We start from the raw sequence: 12,604 nt of genomic DNA on the forward strand, positions 1-12,604 counted from the left end.
GAGATATTCCAGCCCCTGGGATGTGCTGGGGGAGCCACTGCTTCCAGAGGATTAATGACAGAGCCTCTTTCCCTCGAGTCTTGTAAGGAAACTAATTATTAACATGTCCTGGCTTGCAAGGCTGCCCTTGGCTTGCAGCCAAAGGAAAAGGATTCACGGGGCTGCAAAGAGAGATTGTAAAGTATTTTCTGAAGGGTTTTGTTGCTTTGCTGTTGTAAAGTTGTCTCTGTCTGCCTTTGGTTAAAGCAGCCCTGAAATCTTGGCAGTTTTGGCTCCGAAGTGGTGGAGCCACACGAGCTCTTTGCTCACCTGGCCTTTCACATCTCATTTATTTACAGGATGGCCCCTAAAACAGGCAGAGAAACAGCTCAAAAGAACCTCCTAATGCAGTTTTCTGCAAGAATAAGCAACATCCTGCGAGCCCCTGTGCCAGACAGGCAGGATGTGGCTTGTTTAATTAGAACTTACTTGTTTAATTAGAACTTCACTTGCTCCCCTTTTTTGTGGTGTTAGTTTTACCAGTCTGATTTGGAAGTGCTGTACATCCTTTTGGCCCCTGCTTGGTGCAGCTCCATCAAGCCAGCAGGATAAAAATAATGCACTTTTGGAAACTGGAAGGAGGTGGGTTTATTGCCATTGTCCTGAGGAACAAAAGGTGGGACACGGGAACAACTGGCAAAGTTGGGCTGCAGGTCCAGCGTTTCAATTTAAATTTAAATCAATTTAAATATGTCCAGAAGCATGTTTTGGGAGTCAAAAATATCTCTGCTCCTGTTACCTCCTGGGGCTCTGTCCTTGTTTGCCCCTGTCAGGGACTGGTGGTGCTGGGAGGCAGAATTCCAAGATCTGACCCTGAGGGAAGCGTCGGGACCTTTTGGATCCATCATTTGGTGAAGGAAAACGCCTCCACTTGCCAGTAATGGTTTATTTTTCTGTGTGTTTTCCCCTTCTCAGGTTGCTCCACCACTGCCCAGCAGAAGGGAAGCCAAACCTCCCCCTCCACCCCCAAAAACCAGGAAATCCAGCGTGGTGTCCTCGGAGCAGGGGCTGCAGTGAGGGAGGATCCCACCCCAGCCTGGTGATCCCTCCTTGGAGTTTTCCTTGGGAAAGACCCAAAGGAACTGTTGTTGACTGTGTTCCCTAAGCCCTGCTTTCCCTGGGACACTGATCCCTACTGGAATTCTCTTCTGCCTCAGCGTTGTCTGCCCTGAGTTCCAGCCCTGCTGCAATTCCAGCGGCTCCTTCCCGGTGTCATCAGTCCCAGGAGGGATTTTGCACCGGGGGTCTGAAGCCAGGGGAGGCAGAGCAGTGGGAGGTGTGTCCAGCAGTATTTTTCACGTGAGTTTCGAGCTGTGTTTGTTGGGAGAAAAATTTCTCCCTCGAATTTAGAAAGAACTGCAAAACCTCACGAGACAAAAAGAAAGGATTTATTCAGCGCTCTCTGGGTCCAGTCTCACCCCGAGTTTTCGGGGAGAAAAGACCCCCTTGGGTTTAAATTTCATGCATTTTGTAGCTTTACAAAATCCCACCTTTTTCAGGTAAGCTTAATATTTTTAAGCTTAATATTTAAGCTTAATATGTGCCTAAAAAGGGTTTCTTTTCTCTGAAAAGGGGCTTTCCCTTCTTTCCACTTGGCCACTGGGCACCCTCTGTCAAAACTGATGGATCTTCCTTTAGGCCAGAGAGAGAAGAGAAACCCCTGTGCACACAAGATTCTCACATGGCCCTGAAAGATTTTAATTTTTAAGAACTTTTGCATCTCCCTTATCCAGGAAAAAAAGACCCTGATGCTCCAGTTCAGGTTTTGGAACTTGGATATCTTACAACCTCACGAGACGCCTATATATATAATATATATATATATAAAAGTATTTTTATTTCTCATATTTGTGATCCCTGATGAGCCAAGATCTGATCCTCATGATGTGGAGCAGATCCCAGCCATTCCTGCTGGGAAGCAGCAGCTCCCAAGGTGTGGGGTGGGAGAAGTCCCTGAAGATCCCTGGTTGCAGGCAGAGACCTGAGCGTTGGCAGCAGATGTGAAAAACCTTTTCTCTGCTTTTTTGTTTGTGTGTGGGATGAAGAGCAGCCCCTGCCTCACTCCAGCTCTGCTCCAGGGAGAGTTCACCAGTCCTTTGCCAGGATTTCACTGGATTGAACCCTACAGAGCACTTGAGACCCTCCCTGAGTTGTGTCCCCTCTGTCTGGGACTTGGGACAAAACTTCACCTTTGTGCTTTTTAAAGGGGTGGAAATGGGAATGTGGGAGGTGAAGAGAAGCTGCACTTTTACCAGGGCTGGTCTGGTCCCAGTTGCATTGGTACCAGGATTATACTGGTCCCAGTTGCATTGATACCAGGATTATACTGGTCCCAGTTGCATTGGTACCACGATTATACTGGTCCCAGTTGCTTTGGTACCAGGATTATACTGGTCCCAGTTGCATTGGTACCAGGATTATACTGGTCCCAGTTGCTTTGGTACCAGGATTATACTGGTCCCAGTTGCTTTGGTACCAGGATTATACTGGTCCCAGTTGCATTGGTACCAGGATTATACTGGTCCCACCTGCACTGATACCAGGGCTGGACTGGTCCCAGCAACTTGGAGAGGATGGAATGTGCAAACCCAGTTCTCCCTCCTGACCTCAGCCACGAGACTCTGATTCTCTCCTGTGACCTTTCCTTTGGGCACATCCACACAAGTACAAGTAATTCTCTTTTTTCCCCCCTGCCCCCATTTGTGGCAGTACTTGCACTTTGGTTTAGAGCCTCCCTTGATCCAGGTTTTTGATAGACTGGACTTTAAGGAACCATTTAGATCTGGGATGTGTGAAAGACTTGACAGTTAACCACCTCTTTTCCTCTTGCTTGGACCACTCCACTCTTTTGTGGGGGTAATGTATTTAATTTTTGCTTTAGTTATTTATTCCCTGCTCTGTCTGGATGTCTTTCTGTTTGCATAGAGGAAAATCAACAGGATTTTAGGGTTTCACCTCTTTAAAATCACGTGGTCCCTGCAGGAAGGGCTGTGGCACTGCAGGAATAGCCTGTGCTCAGAGCTGCATAGTGACCAAAAATCCAACACAAATATCAGTGTTATTTCTGGACCAGATGGGCCTCAGGCACAGAATTCCCATGGCTGAGCTGCCACTGGAATCCTGTGTGGAGCAGGACTTCCCCAGAGTCCCTGTTTCAGGAATAATGCATCATGAAGAACTTTGCTTTTCCTGCCAAGCTGCCTAATTCAGAATTTCTTTAGATATCATCATTTATATCTCACTCTAAAGCAGAAAAGCAAGTGCAGGTGGAGGTTTCCTTGATTTGTAAGAATTATTCTCTTGCCCCATTCAGGCAGAGGGTTTTCCCTTCCACTCTGCCTCTGGGACTGCCCTGGTCGTGTCCTGGCTGTTATTTTTTCCCTGATGTTTTCCAGGGATTGGCAAAAAATTGCTTCTTGTTCTTCCCTTTCACTGTGGAACTCAAAATTGTAAAATATAGATTGAGACTTCTTGGAGAATTGAAAGATTCTTAAAACTCACCAAGAGGGACCAGCTGAGGAATTTGGATCCAAATTTCTGCACTTATAAGAAACTTTGTCTGTTTGGAATTAATTTATCATCAGTATTGAGGAACATTTTCTTTTCCAGGAATAATTTTACTGTAACTGTAACTTGTCATTTGACTTCTGATTATCTGGTACAAGTTGGGGGGAGCCACTAAAAACCTGCTGAGGATGTTACTGACAGTAGTAAATACAATTAACTCTTGGGTTGGGGGTTTTTTTTTGAAGGCCACTGCACCTTTTTTGTGCTCACCTGACTGAAATGGGGTTTCATTACAGCCAGAAATGGTTTTTCATTACACACAGAAACGGCTCCCAGTGAAAAAATGAAGTTTGTTAAACCTCATGGAAGTTTTTCAGGGAAAAGCAAACCCAGTGAAGCCCCAGGGGGGGTTTATTCAGCCTGAAGTTGTCCTTTCTTTTGTTCCTCTGGATTCTCGTGCCTCCTGTGTGACTCCAGGAGCTGCTGGCTCTGGCAGACAGATTGTCTGCATCCCAGTCACCCTGCATTCCCGTCAGGTTGGGGATGTTTCAGGGCTTGCAGGGCAGTCACATCACATCCATGTTTGCTGCACACACTCCCAGCTGCCTCTGCCTTGCTGCTTCCCAGGGGGAATCTTGGAAACCTTCCTGGACACCCTGGCCAGGTCCCCCCCTCCCTGGAGCACCAGGGGATGTGTCAGCTCCTCTTGGTGTTCTGGGACGCAAACTCTGCTTGACTTGAAAACCACGGGGGGGTTTCTTGTCTTTTGGTTTTTATCCACTTCTTCCTCCCTTGTAACCACTTCCCTCCTGCTCACAGGAACTCCAGGATCCTCCCAAACTTCGCTCCAACGAGAACTTTTTGTCTCCTTGTGAGACTTTTGCTTCAGGCAGAACAGCAGGATGTGGTCTGAGGTGTCTGCAGAGCATCTCAACAGCACCTCTGGTTAATCCAGTTAATTCATTTAATTAATTCAGTGTCTTTCCCCTCTCTGACTCTGCCTGGTCCCTCATTCCTGGCTGCATTTCCTTGCCAGGGCAGGTTGGCTTTTAAATCCTTTGGAGAGGCAGCAGGAACAGAGTGGGGATCCCAGGGAATGGGGTGAACAAACCAGCTGCCAGATTTGGGATATTTTGGTGCCCAGTGACTCTCAAGTCTCGTTTTCCACCCTTTCTTTGTTCTTCTTTCACAACTTTAGCACGTGGATGTACCTTGGGCATTTTTCCTGGAGGGGGGAACCGATCCATGCAAAAAAAAAAAACCCTCCCAGGAGGAGCTCTGACCTTGGCAGGAATTTTTCAGCTGACCTTTCTGCCCTTTCCACTTTGCCCTTTAACCTGAGGAGGTTTGGTTCTCGCTGCTTTTTGTGCAGTTTTATGGGTGAGGTTTATGAACTGAGGACTTGGTGTGTAAGTGGTTAATTATCCTCCCCCTTCCTTTCCTTTCTTTGGCTCAAAAAAAACCCAGTTTCTGTCTCTTCTGGATGATCATTTTTGAGCCCAGAGTCACCTGGAAGCAGGTGAGTCTCTAAAGAGGCAGGGGAGTGAGCAGGGGGTGGCTGGAACCCATCCTAGTGCTGCAAAAATCAGGAATATTCAGTGCTTGGTGTAATTTAAGCTTTAAAAAGCCCTTTTATTTGGCTTAAAGACCCTTAAACAGCACTAAAGGCGTGTTAAAATCTGATTATTGGAGAAGCCTCTGCCTGAATTAAGGTGCAAACAAGGCCATGTGCCAAAGTCAATATTGTATTTATTATTTAGCATGAAATGTGAGGTGGAGAGGGAGAAAGGAATAGAAAAGAGAGATCAGGCAGATCTCCCAAATTGGGGTTGTTTTCTTACCTGTGGGACTGACTGGGGGGGATGTTCTTGGCTGATAAAAATCAGCATTTTTGGCTCAGAGGCACAAGGTGGAATTTCTGTTCTGTGCCTGAAACATTCAGAGCTTTGTGCCAGTTTTAGCCCCTCCAAAAAAACTCATTTAATTTTCAGCTTTTTAAAGGCAGTTGTGCACTTAAGTGTGTGACTAAGCCCGGGGCCTGACTGATTTTAATTAAGTAGAATTAAGTGCCCACATCTATGAGAAATCCCACCAGAGCCCTGATTCTTTTTTTAGGTGTTTGCTCTTTGCTCCAGCACCTGCCTGAGTTGTGAGGTTTAATTTTCACAATTTAAGGTGTCTCTACTTAGTTTTTTAAACAAGAATCATCTTTTCATGTTATTTGGATGCTCTTGGATGTGTCTCTGATGCTTTTTAAACTGGAGGGCTAAAAATGGGAGCAGGATGGTCCATAATGATGCTCTCTGCATATGAGAAATCAAAAAAAAAAATCAGTGTTTTTACCCAATTTGCAGTTTGAAACCCCAAATCTCCAAGTTAAAAATCCAGAAGGCAAAACCCTAATCCAGTTTCTTAGCCCTGCTGTTCAAAGCTGGTGTTAAAATTTCAAGTTTTTGAGGGTTTTATTTTTGTCCCCTTGGAGAGAAATGGGCTGCAACACTCGTTTGCTGGAGCTTTTTAATTAAAACTGGTCGTGCTGGGCTAAATTCCTTGAAAAATGTTACACATCAGAAGAAGATGGGCAGGAACAGGAGTTTTGGTGGATTATGGGATTAGGGAAGGACACAAAATTCCAGGGAGAGCAGCTCTGGGATGTGCAGTGGCAGAAACACCCCCCTGGATGTGCAAAGATTTTGGGGAATAATAAATAACAACCCACAAACTCCCCTCTCCCAGCCCAGGGTTTGCTCCAGACACACCCAGATTGGCCTTGCAGTGACACCCCCTCAGATCTTCTCTCTCCTTATTTATTTTTCTAATTGTAAATGGAAATAATAAATTGAAATCTGTAATTTAACTAATTTTTTTTTACATATATATATGGTGAAAACATTCCTGACCCGTTTCTGCTGCCTTATTTGGATTTATTTTTTTATTTTTAATTAAAAACTATCTGGTTTTTACTGGTGCAGACCAAATTCTCTGGTGTATCAGGGTGAGCTTTTGCAAGAACTAAAGCAGCAAAGAAAAATTAAACAATAATGTGATTTTTTTTCCCTGCACTGGCACGTGAGATTCACCAGATTCTGCTCTAATTAATTAATTAATTAATTAAAGCACCTTTAGGACACTTTGGCACTCCCAGACTCTACTTTTCTGCTGGTTTGTGTTTTTAAACAGAGGTGCAAGTTCCTCAGCAGCTCCAAAATTCAGGTACATGGTATTAATTAATGTCATTTCTCACTGTGGGGTTATAAAGGTTTAATCATGACAAACCTTGCTGTGATTTTGGGAGAATTTGGAGTTCGTGGGACGTGGGTTTGTGTGTCCTGGATGTGGTTTTTTAACTCCAAACTCACCTCTGCAGGCTTTTCTTTTCCTTTTTTTTTCTTTTTTTCCTTTTCTTTTTCCCCTCATTTTTTTTAAGTCCTCTGCAGTTGAATCAGCAAAACAAAAAATACAGCTTTAATTAAAAAATAACAGCTCTCTGAAGAGAGCAGGGGCTTTGGGAAAGGAGTCTCTGTAAAGCAAGGTGTATAAATTTCCGTGGTTTTTTTTTAAAATGTATTGACTCTTGTAAAGTTTGTAAATACCTTTTTAAAATAAATGTAGTTTTTATGACCGAACCAGTAAAAAAAAAAGAGCATTTAAAAGTCTTTCCTGCCTACACCGAGGCGTGAGGAGAGTTCCAGCCCAGCAGTAAGTTTATTTTTGGGGCATTTAATGAAGTTTTGGGGCTGTTTTAGCCACAGACCGGGGAGATCAGGGAGGGTTTGGGGCTCTAAATGTGAAATCAAAGTTTTCCCACATCCAAATTTTCGTTGCAGGCCACAAAGCAGAGCCTGTCCTGCTTTTCCACCTCTGCACTGGGATGTCCCTCTTTTAATCCAATAACCCACACCATTATTTTCAGCCATTTAAATGCAACTTCAGGGCAGTTTATTCACATCATGACCCAAAAAAGCAAAGACCACGTGAAGAGGAGCCGATTTTGCCACAGCTCTGAGACCTTATTTGGGCTCTGTTAATCCACTGGGGTTTAAATCTTTCTTCTTCCTTCCCCTTCGAGCAGGTTTTCCTGCAAAAACACACATCATAGTCCTGTAAATAGACATCATATTCCTGCAAAAACACACATCATATTCCTGTAAATACACATCATATTCCTGCAAAAACATACATCATATTCCTGTAAATACACATTATATTCCTGTAAGCACACATTATATTCCTATAAAAATCATATTCCTATAAACATCATATTCCTATAAACACATTATATTCCTATAAACACAGATTATATTCCTATAAACATCATATCCCTAACTCACATCATATTTCTATAAACACATTATATTCCTATAAACACATTATATTCCTGTAAACACACATTATATTCCTGTAAACACCATATTCCTGTAAACATCATATTCCTGTTAAAACACACCATATTCTTGTTTTTTTTTTAAGAGCAGGAATAACTGGGATGATGGAATATTTTCCAACCTGGAATATCCACCCTGTGGAGTGGCTTGGAAAGGAGGATTGGAGTGACAATGATCCCTGGAAAAGCTGCAGGTGGAAAAGGTTTAATTTGTTTTCAGGGTCATTGAGGAGCAAGAAATAAGAAGTTTCTGAGCAAACCTGAGAGTTTTCCTTCCTTGTTTGTGTGGAAAAGCTTAATTTGTTTTTAGTGTCATTAAGAAATAAGTTTCTGAGCAACCCTGAGGGTTTTCCTTGGTTGTTTCCTCAAGGGCTCATTTCAAATATCCTCCTCATGATTCTGGTATATTTTTTTTGCTTAACCTTGTCTCTTGCAGTAAAAAAAAAATACTAAATTACTAATACTAATACTAAAATACTAAAAAATCCTAAATTATTGTTGCTGGCTCTTCATTCTGCAGGTAGTGCTGTTGGAAGCCAGACATGAACCACCATTCCAATATATGTTCAGTACAATAGGGTTTAAATGGCCTAAAGTAATACTTATTTAGGTAGTTTCCACATGAAAATCCAATGGAATTAAGACTCTGCTTTGTTGTTACTGAGGTGATGAGCCTGTTTCAGGCCAGGAAAGGCTGGGGAGTGTTTCAAGTGCTTGAAACTTTGGGTCTTGGCTTCAAACTTGATGCACAGATTGAGCGTTCCAGCTTTTGGGCTGGCTCAGGGACACTTCCCGGGCAGTGGGGACCATCTGGCCTGGCCAGGGTGTTGCTGGATTAATTAAAGAGCCTGGTTTTGCTGTTTGGTTTTGCTGCAGAGCCCTTGGTCTGGGGCAGGGAACTTGCACGAGGAGCCCGGGGTGTCACAGCCTTAGAGCATCTCATGCAGAGCTACAAACAGGGAAGGGACTGGAGCACAAGTGCTGTGAGGAGAGGCTGAGGGAGCTGGGGGGGCTCAGCCTGGAGAAGAGGAGGCTCAGGGGAGACCTCCTCACTCTCTGCAACTCCCTGCCAGGAGGGGGGAGCCAGGGGGGGTTGGTCTCTTTTCCCAGGCAACCATCAGCAAGACAAGAGGGCTGGGTCTGCAGCTGTGCCAGGGGAGGGTTAGGTTGGAGATCAGGAAGAATTTCTTTGCAGAGAGGGTGCTCAGCCCTTGGAATGGGCTGCCCAGGGAAGGGGTGGATTCTCCATCCCTGGAGGTTTTTAAGCAGAGACTGGATGTGGCATCAGTGCCATGGGCTGGGAACCACGGTGGGGTTGGATCAAGGGTTGGACTGGATGATCTCTGAGGTCCCTTCCAGCCCAGCTGGTTCTGGGATTCTGTCTAATGGAAAATGCATTTCCCAGCCTGGGGACCTTGGGAGCAGCAGCTTCCATCTGGTGGCTCCTGCAGCTGGCAGGGGGAGCCTTTGAAGTTAAGCAGCTGTGAGAGCTGTGTGGGTTTGGGTTGAGGCAGAGTGGCCTTGGCTTGATTTTGGTTTTAATGGAGGCAGTAATGGCACTGCCACAACAATTATGTGCCCTTGCCCCCTGAGGGACTTGGGACTGATGCAGGTGATAATGGTCTGGTTTAGGAACAAGAGGATCTTTAAGGCCCTTCCAACCCAAACCCTCCTGGGATTCTTTAATAAGGGCAGAGCCAGCATTGCCTCATGTGAACTAAACTTACACCCCTCTCCCTCCTCCTCCAGCACCTTTTTTCCTCTTTCCTCCTGTATTTTCCCCTAATTTTCCCATAGTGGTAAAGTAAAAGGCACGTTACTCACCATGGCTTCCTCCAGATCCCTGAGCCTGGAATGCTGGGATGATCCAGGGCACTCAGAGTGCTGCACCTCCCCTAATTTCTCCATTTCCTTTGCCATCTGGATTGGGAAGTGACACAGCCTTCAGGAGAGGAGATTTTGCTGCCAAAGCAGCTCTTCCCCAGTTACAGATGAAGATGAAACTGTTCCACTGCACAGCTAAAATTCACCTTTTTTCCCATGGGCTCCAGCAGCTGAAAACCAGGATGCTGGAAGTGCTGCTGGGAGAGGCTGGACGTGAAGTGTTGGGAAGAATGGGAAAACCACTGGTGGACAGAACCTTCCACAGGTGCTTTGTTATTTAATTCCTGACCATCCACCACGGGGCAGTTGCCACAATTTTAAGGGAGGTGGGTGAATGTCCCTGTAAAACAGCCCATCAGAATATGGGCTGGAAATTAGGGAGAGGATGAAACCAGGTTTAACCTGGACCTTCAGCCTCCATCTCTGCCTTGCAGGTGGCTGCCCAGGGGCTTTGGTTGCTGCTCTTTGTGCCAGGCTGTTAAATACCAATTATTTTCCAATTACTGCTTAAAAACCCGTGTGTGTTTGTGCACAAATGGGTGTCTAGGGCAAGGAGACAGGTTTTAAGGGAAGGAGACAGGAAGGATACAGGTCTCCAGGGCAGCCTGTGGCACCATCTCTTCCTGGCTGCATGTTTTGCAGGTCAGGGTTGTTCCCCAACCTAAAACCCACCTCTTGGAATGAGCCCACCAGGTCCTCAGTGCTCCTCTTCCCTCCTGGCTGCAGCCCAAAGGACCAGTGCTGAGCCAAGCAAATCCCCACGGACAGCACCACCAGCAGGACACTGGCAAAGATCTTCCTGGACTTCTCCATCCTGGGAGAGGAAAAAAAAAAAAAAGCATCTTTTTTATCATCAAGGCATTCCAGCTGCGTTTTTACCTTGGAGAGTGATGAAAACGCTGCATTTCTGGATCACAGGCTCGTGGAATGTCCTGATGAGATGGAAGGGACCCACAAGGATCATCAAGTCCCCCCCAAGAATCCCCCCCTGTGCCTGTGCTCTGCAGTTCTGAGCTGCACCTCGTGCCTGGGCCTGAGCCACAGCTGCCTTGGGAGCCTCTCAAAGTGGGGATTAACTCCCTATAAAAGGGCTTTGACATCTGAGGAATTTGGATGGAGATCTGAACTAGGATTCTGGAGCAGCCTCTCAGAGTTTGAGGCATGTCTGGACCTCCCAGGTCCCGTGCAGGTCCCTGTAGGGTTTGGGCAGATGTGTTCAGTTCCTGCTCTGATGTCCCTGCTCCTCCAGAACTGCTCTTTGCAGTCTCTTCTGATCCGAGTTTCTTCTCCTGTGAGCTTCTGTGAGCACTGAATAAGTAAAAAGGGAAGATGGGATGTTGTTCAAGCACGTTACCTGCTGCCTGAGAGGGGTGGCAGAGGAACTCCAACTCTTCCTGGATGGAAAACGTCCTGTGACTGTGGCTGCCACCTCCCTTTTATACACCAACCCCCTCCCAGCAGGTGACTTCATCTCATTCTGCCTCCCAGGCTGCAATTTTGGTGTTAAAATGACTGTGATGCAGCCCAGGTAAAGCCCATAATTGGAGCACCCCCGTGTAGCTGTTAAATTCAGCTGTTTTCTCTGAGAGCCATAAAAGTAACAGCCTGGCTTTTAAGAGCTTGTAAATGTGACATTCAGGCCCAGCTGGCTGCTGGGAAATGCAGGAGCTGTCCTGTCAGTGGTTTCTGATTCCTAAGGAGAAGATTTTGGGTGAGTTTGTGTTTGGTGAGGACTCGGGATGGGTGAGGAATTCGGGCTGTAAGAATCACAGGTGGTTTGGGTTGGAAGGGATGTTAAAACTCACCCAGTGCCACCCCCCTGACACGGGCAGGGACATTTTCCACCAGCCCAGGTTGCTCCAACCTGGCCTTGGGCACTTTCAGGGATGGGGGATCCAAAAGCTGAGACACATCTGAAGGGAACAGCCCTTGGGTGCCTGAGCAGGAGCCTGGGATGGCACAAGTGGACAGAGCAGCTGGAGAGCTCCTTGGAAATCCTCCTCCTCCAGGTTCCAGTTGAGGTGCCTTGATGTTCTTTGCTCTGTAAAATGCAAATTGGTGTCCAAGTGATCCAGTGGAGGAGTCTGTTGGATTGTAAATGTGCTTTGCTGGCACAAAGGAGGGAATAGGACTCCAAAGTGCTTCTTACAAGGGTGGAGGGGCAGGACACAGGGAATGGCTTCAAAGTGCCAGAGGGAAGGGTTAGATGGGATATTGGGAAGGAATTCCTCCCTGGGAGGGTGGGGAGGGGCTGGGATGGAATTCCCAGAGAAGCTGTGGCTGCCCTTGAATCCCTGGAAGTGTCCAAGGCCAGGTTGGAGCAACCTGGGCTAGTGGAAGGTGTCCCTGCCCATGGCAGGGGGTGGAATGAGAAGACCTTTAAGGTCCCCTTCCAACCCAAACCATTCCATGTTCTCCATTCCTTGGAGTTAGTGCAGGTTTCTGAAGCAGTCAAGAGCTCTTTGCATGCAGGAGTTCAAGTCAGTAATTTTGGCTGCAGGAATGGGATTGTTTGGGGTTTTTTTGTTTTATTTTTTATTTTTTACCCACCTGGCAGCCCTTCTGCCTTGCTCTGAACTGTCCTGGTGCCATTTGACTGTCTCATGTTCCCTCTTCTCCAAACACCATCCCCTGTTCCAGCTCCCGTGACCTCTCGGAGCTTTTTAAAGGGATTAAAAGTAATTTAATGAGTAAATAATTGAAGGAGGATTTAGTGACTGTTAAGAGTAATTTTTCCTGCTCTAATGCTCCTCCTACTCATGGCCAGAGCAGCCAACGTTGAACTCCAGC

At 46.0% G+C, this 12,604-nt stretch overlaps 2 protein-coding genes across 7 annotated transcripts in view; one reads left to right on the forward strand and one right to left on the reverse strand.

Moving 5' to 3' along the window:
- Positions 1–7,109, forward strand: part of DOCK5 (dedicator of cytokinesis 5) — an 82,609-nt gene extending 75,500 nt beyond the window's left edge. For all 6 annotated transcript variants that reach the window (XM_051811785.1, XM_051811786.1, XM_051811787.1 and 3 more), the window contains one exon: positions 955–7,109. In XM_051811785.1, coding sequence (XP_051667745.1) covers positions 955–1,056 — 102 coding nt within the window. In that variant the 3' untranslated portion in view covers positions 1,057–7,109. The remainder of the gene's footprint in view (positions 1–954) is intronic.
- A 117-nt stretch (positions 7,110–7,226) lies between these two features.
- GNRH1 (gonadotropin releasing hormone 1) lies at positions 7,227–11,285 on the reverse strand. Its single transcript, XM_051811953.1, is given in 5 exon segments — positions 7,227–7,624; positions 9,755–9,850; positions 10,487–10,628; positions 11,169–11,255; positions 11,257–11,285. Coding segments are annotated over 5 exon segments (393 nt in total). The 3' UTR covers positions 7,227–7,585.
- Positions 11,286–12,604: the final 1,319 nt, after the last annotated feature.

Source organism: Manacus candei, unplaced genomic scaffold (genome assembly GCF_025592945.1).
Source record: "Manacus candei isolate 608988 ecotype Guabito, Panama unplaced genomic scaffold, ASM2559294v1 h1tg000084l, whole genome shotgun sequence".
Classification (NCBI taxonomy): domain Eukaryota; kingdom Metazoa; phylum Chordata; class Aves; order Passeriformes; family Pipridae; genus Manacus; species Manacus candei.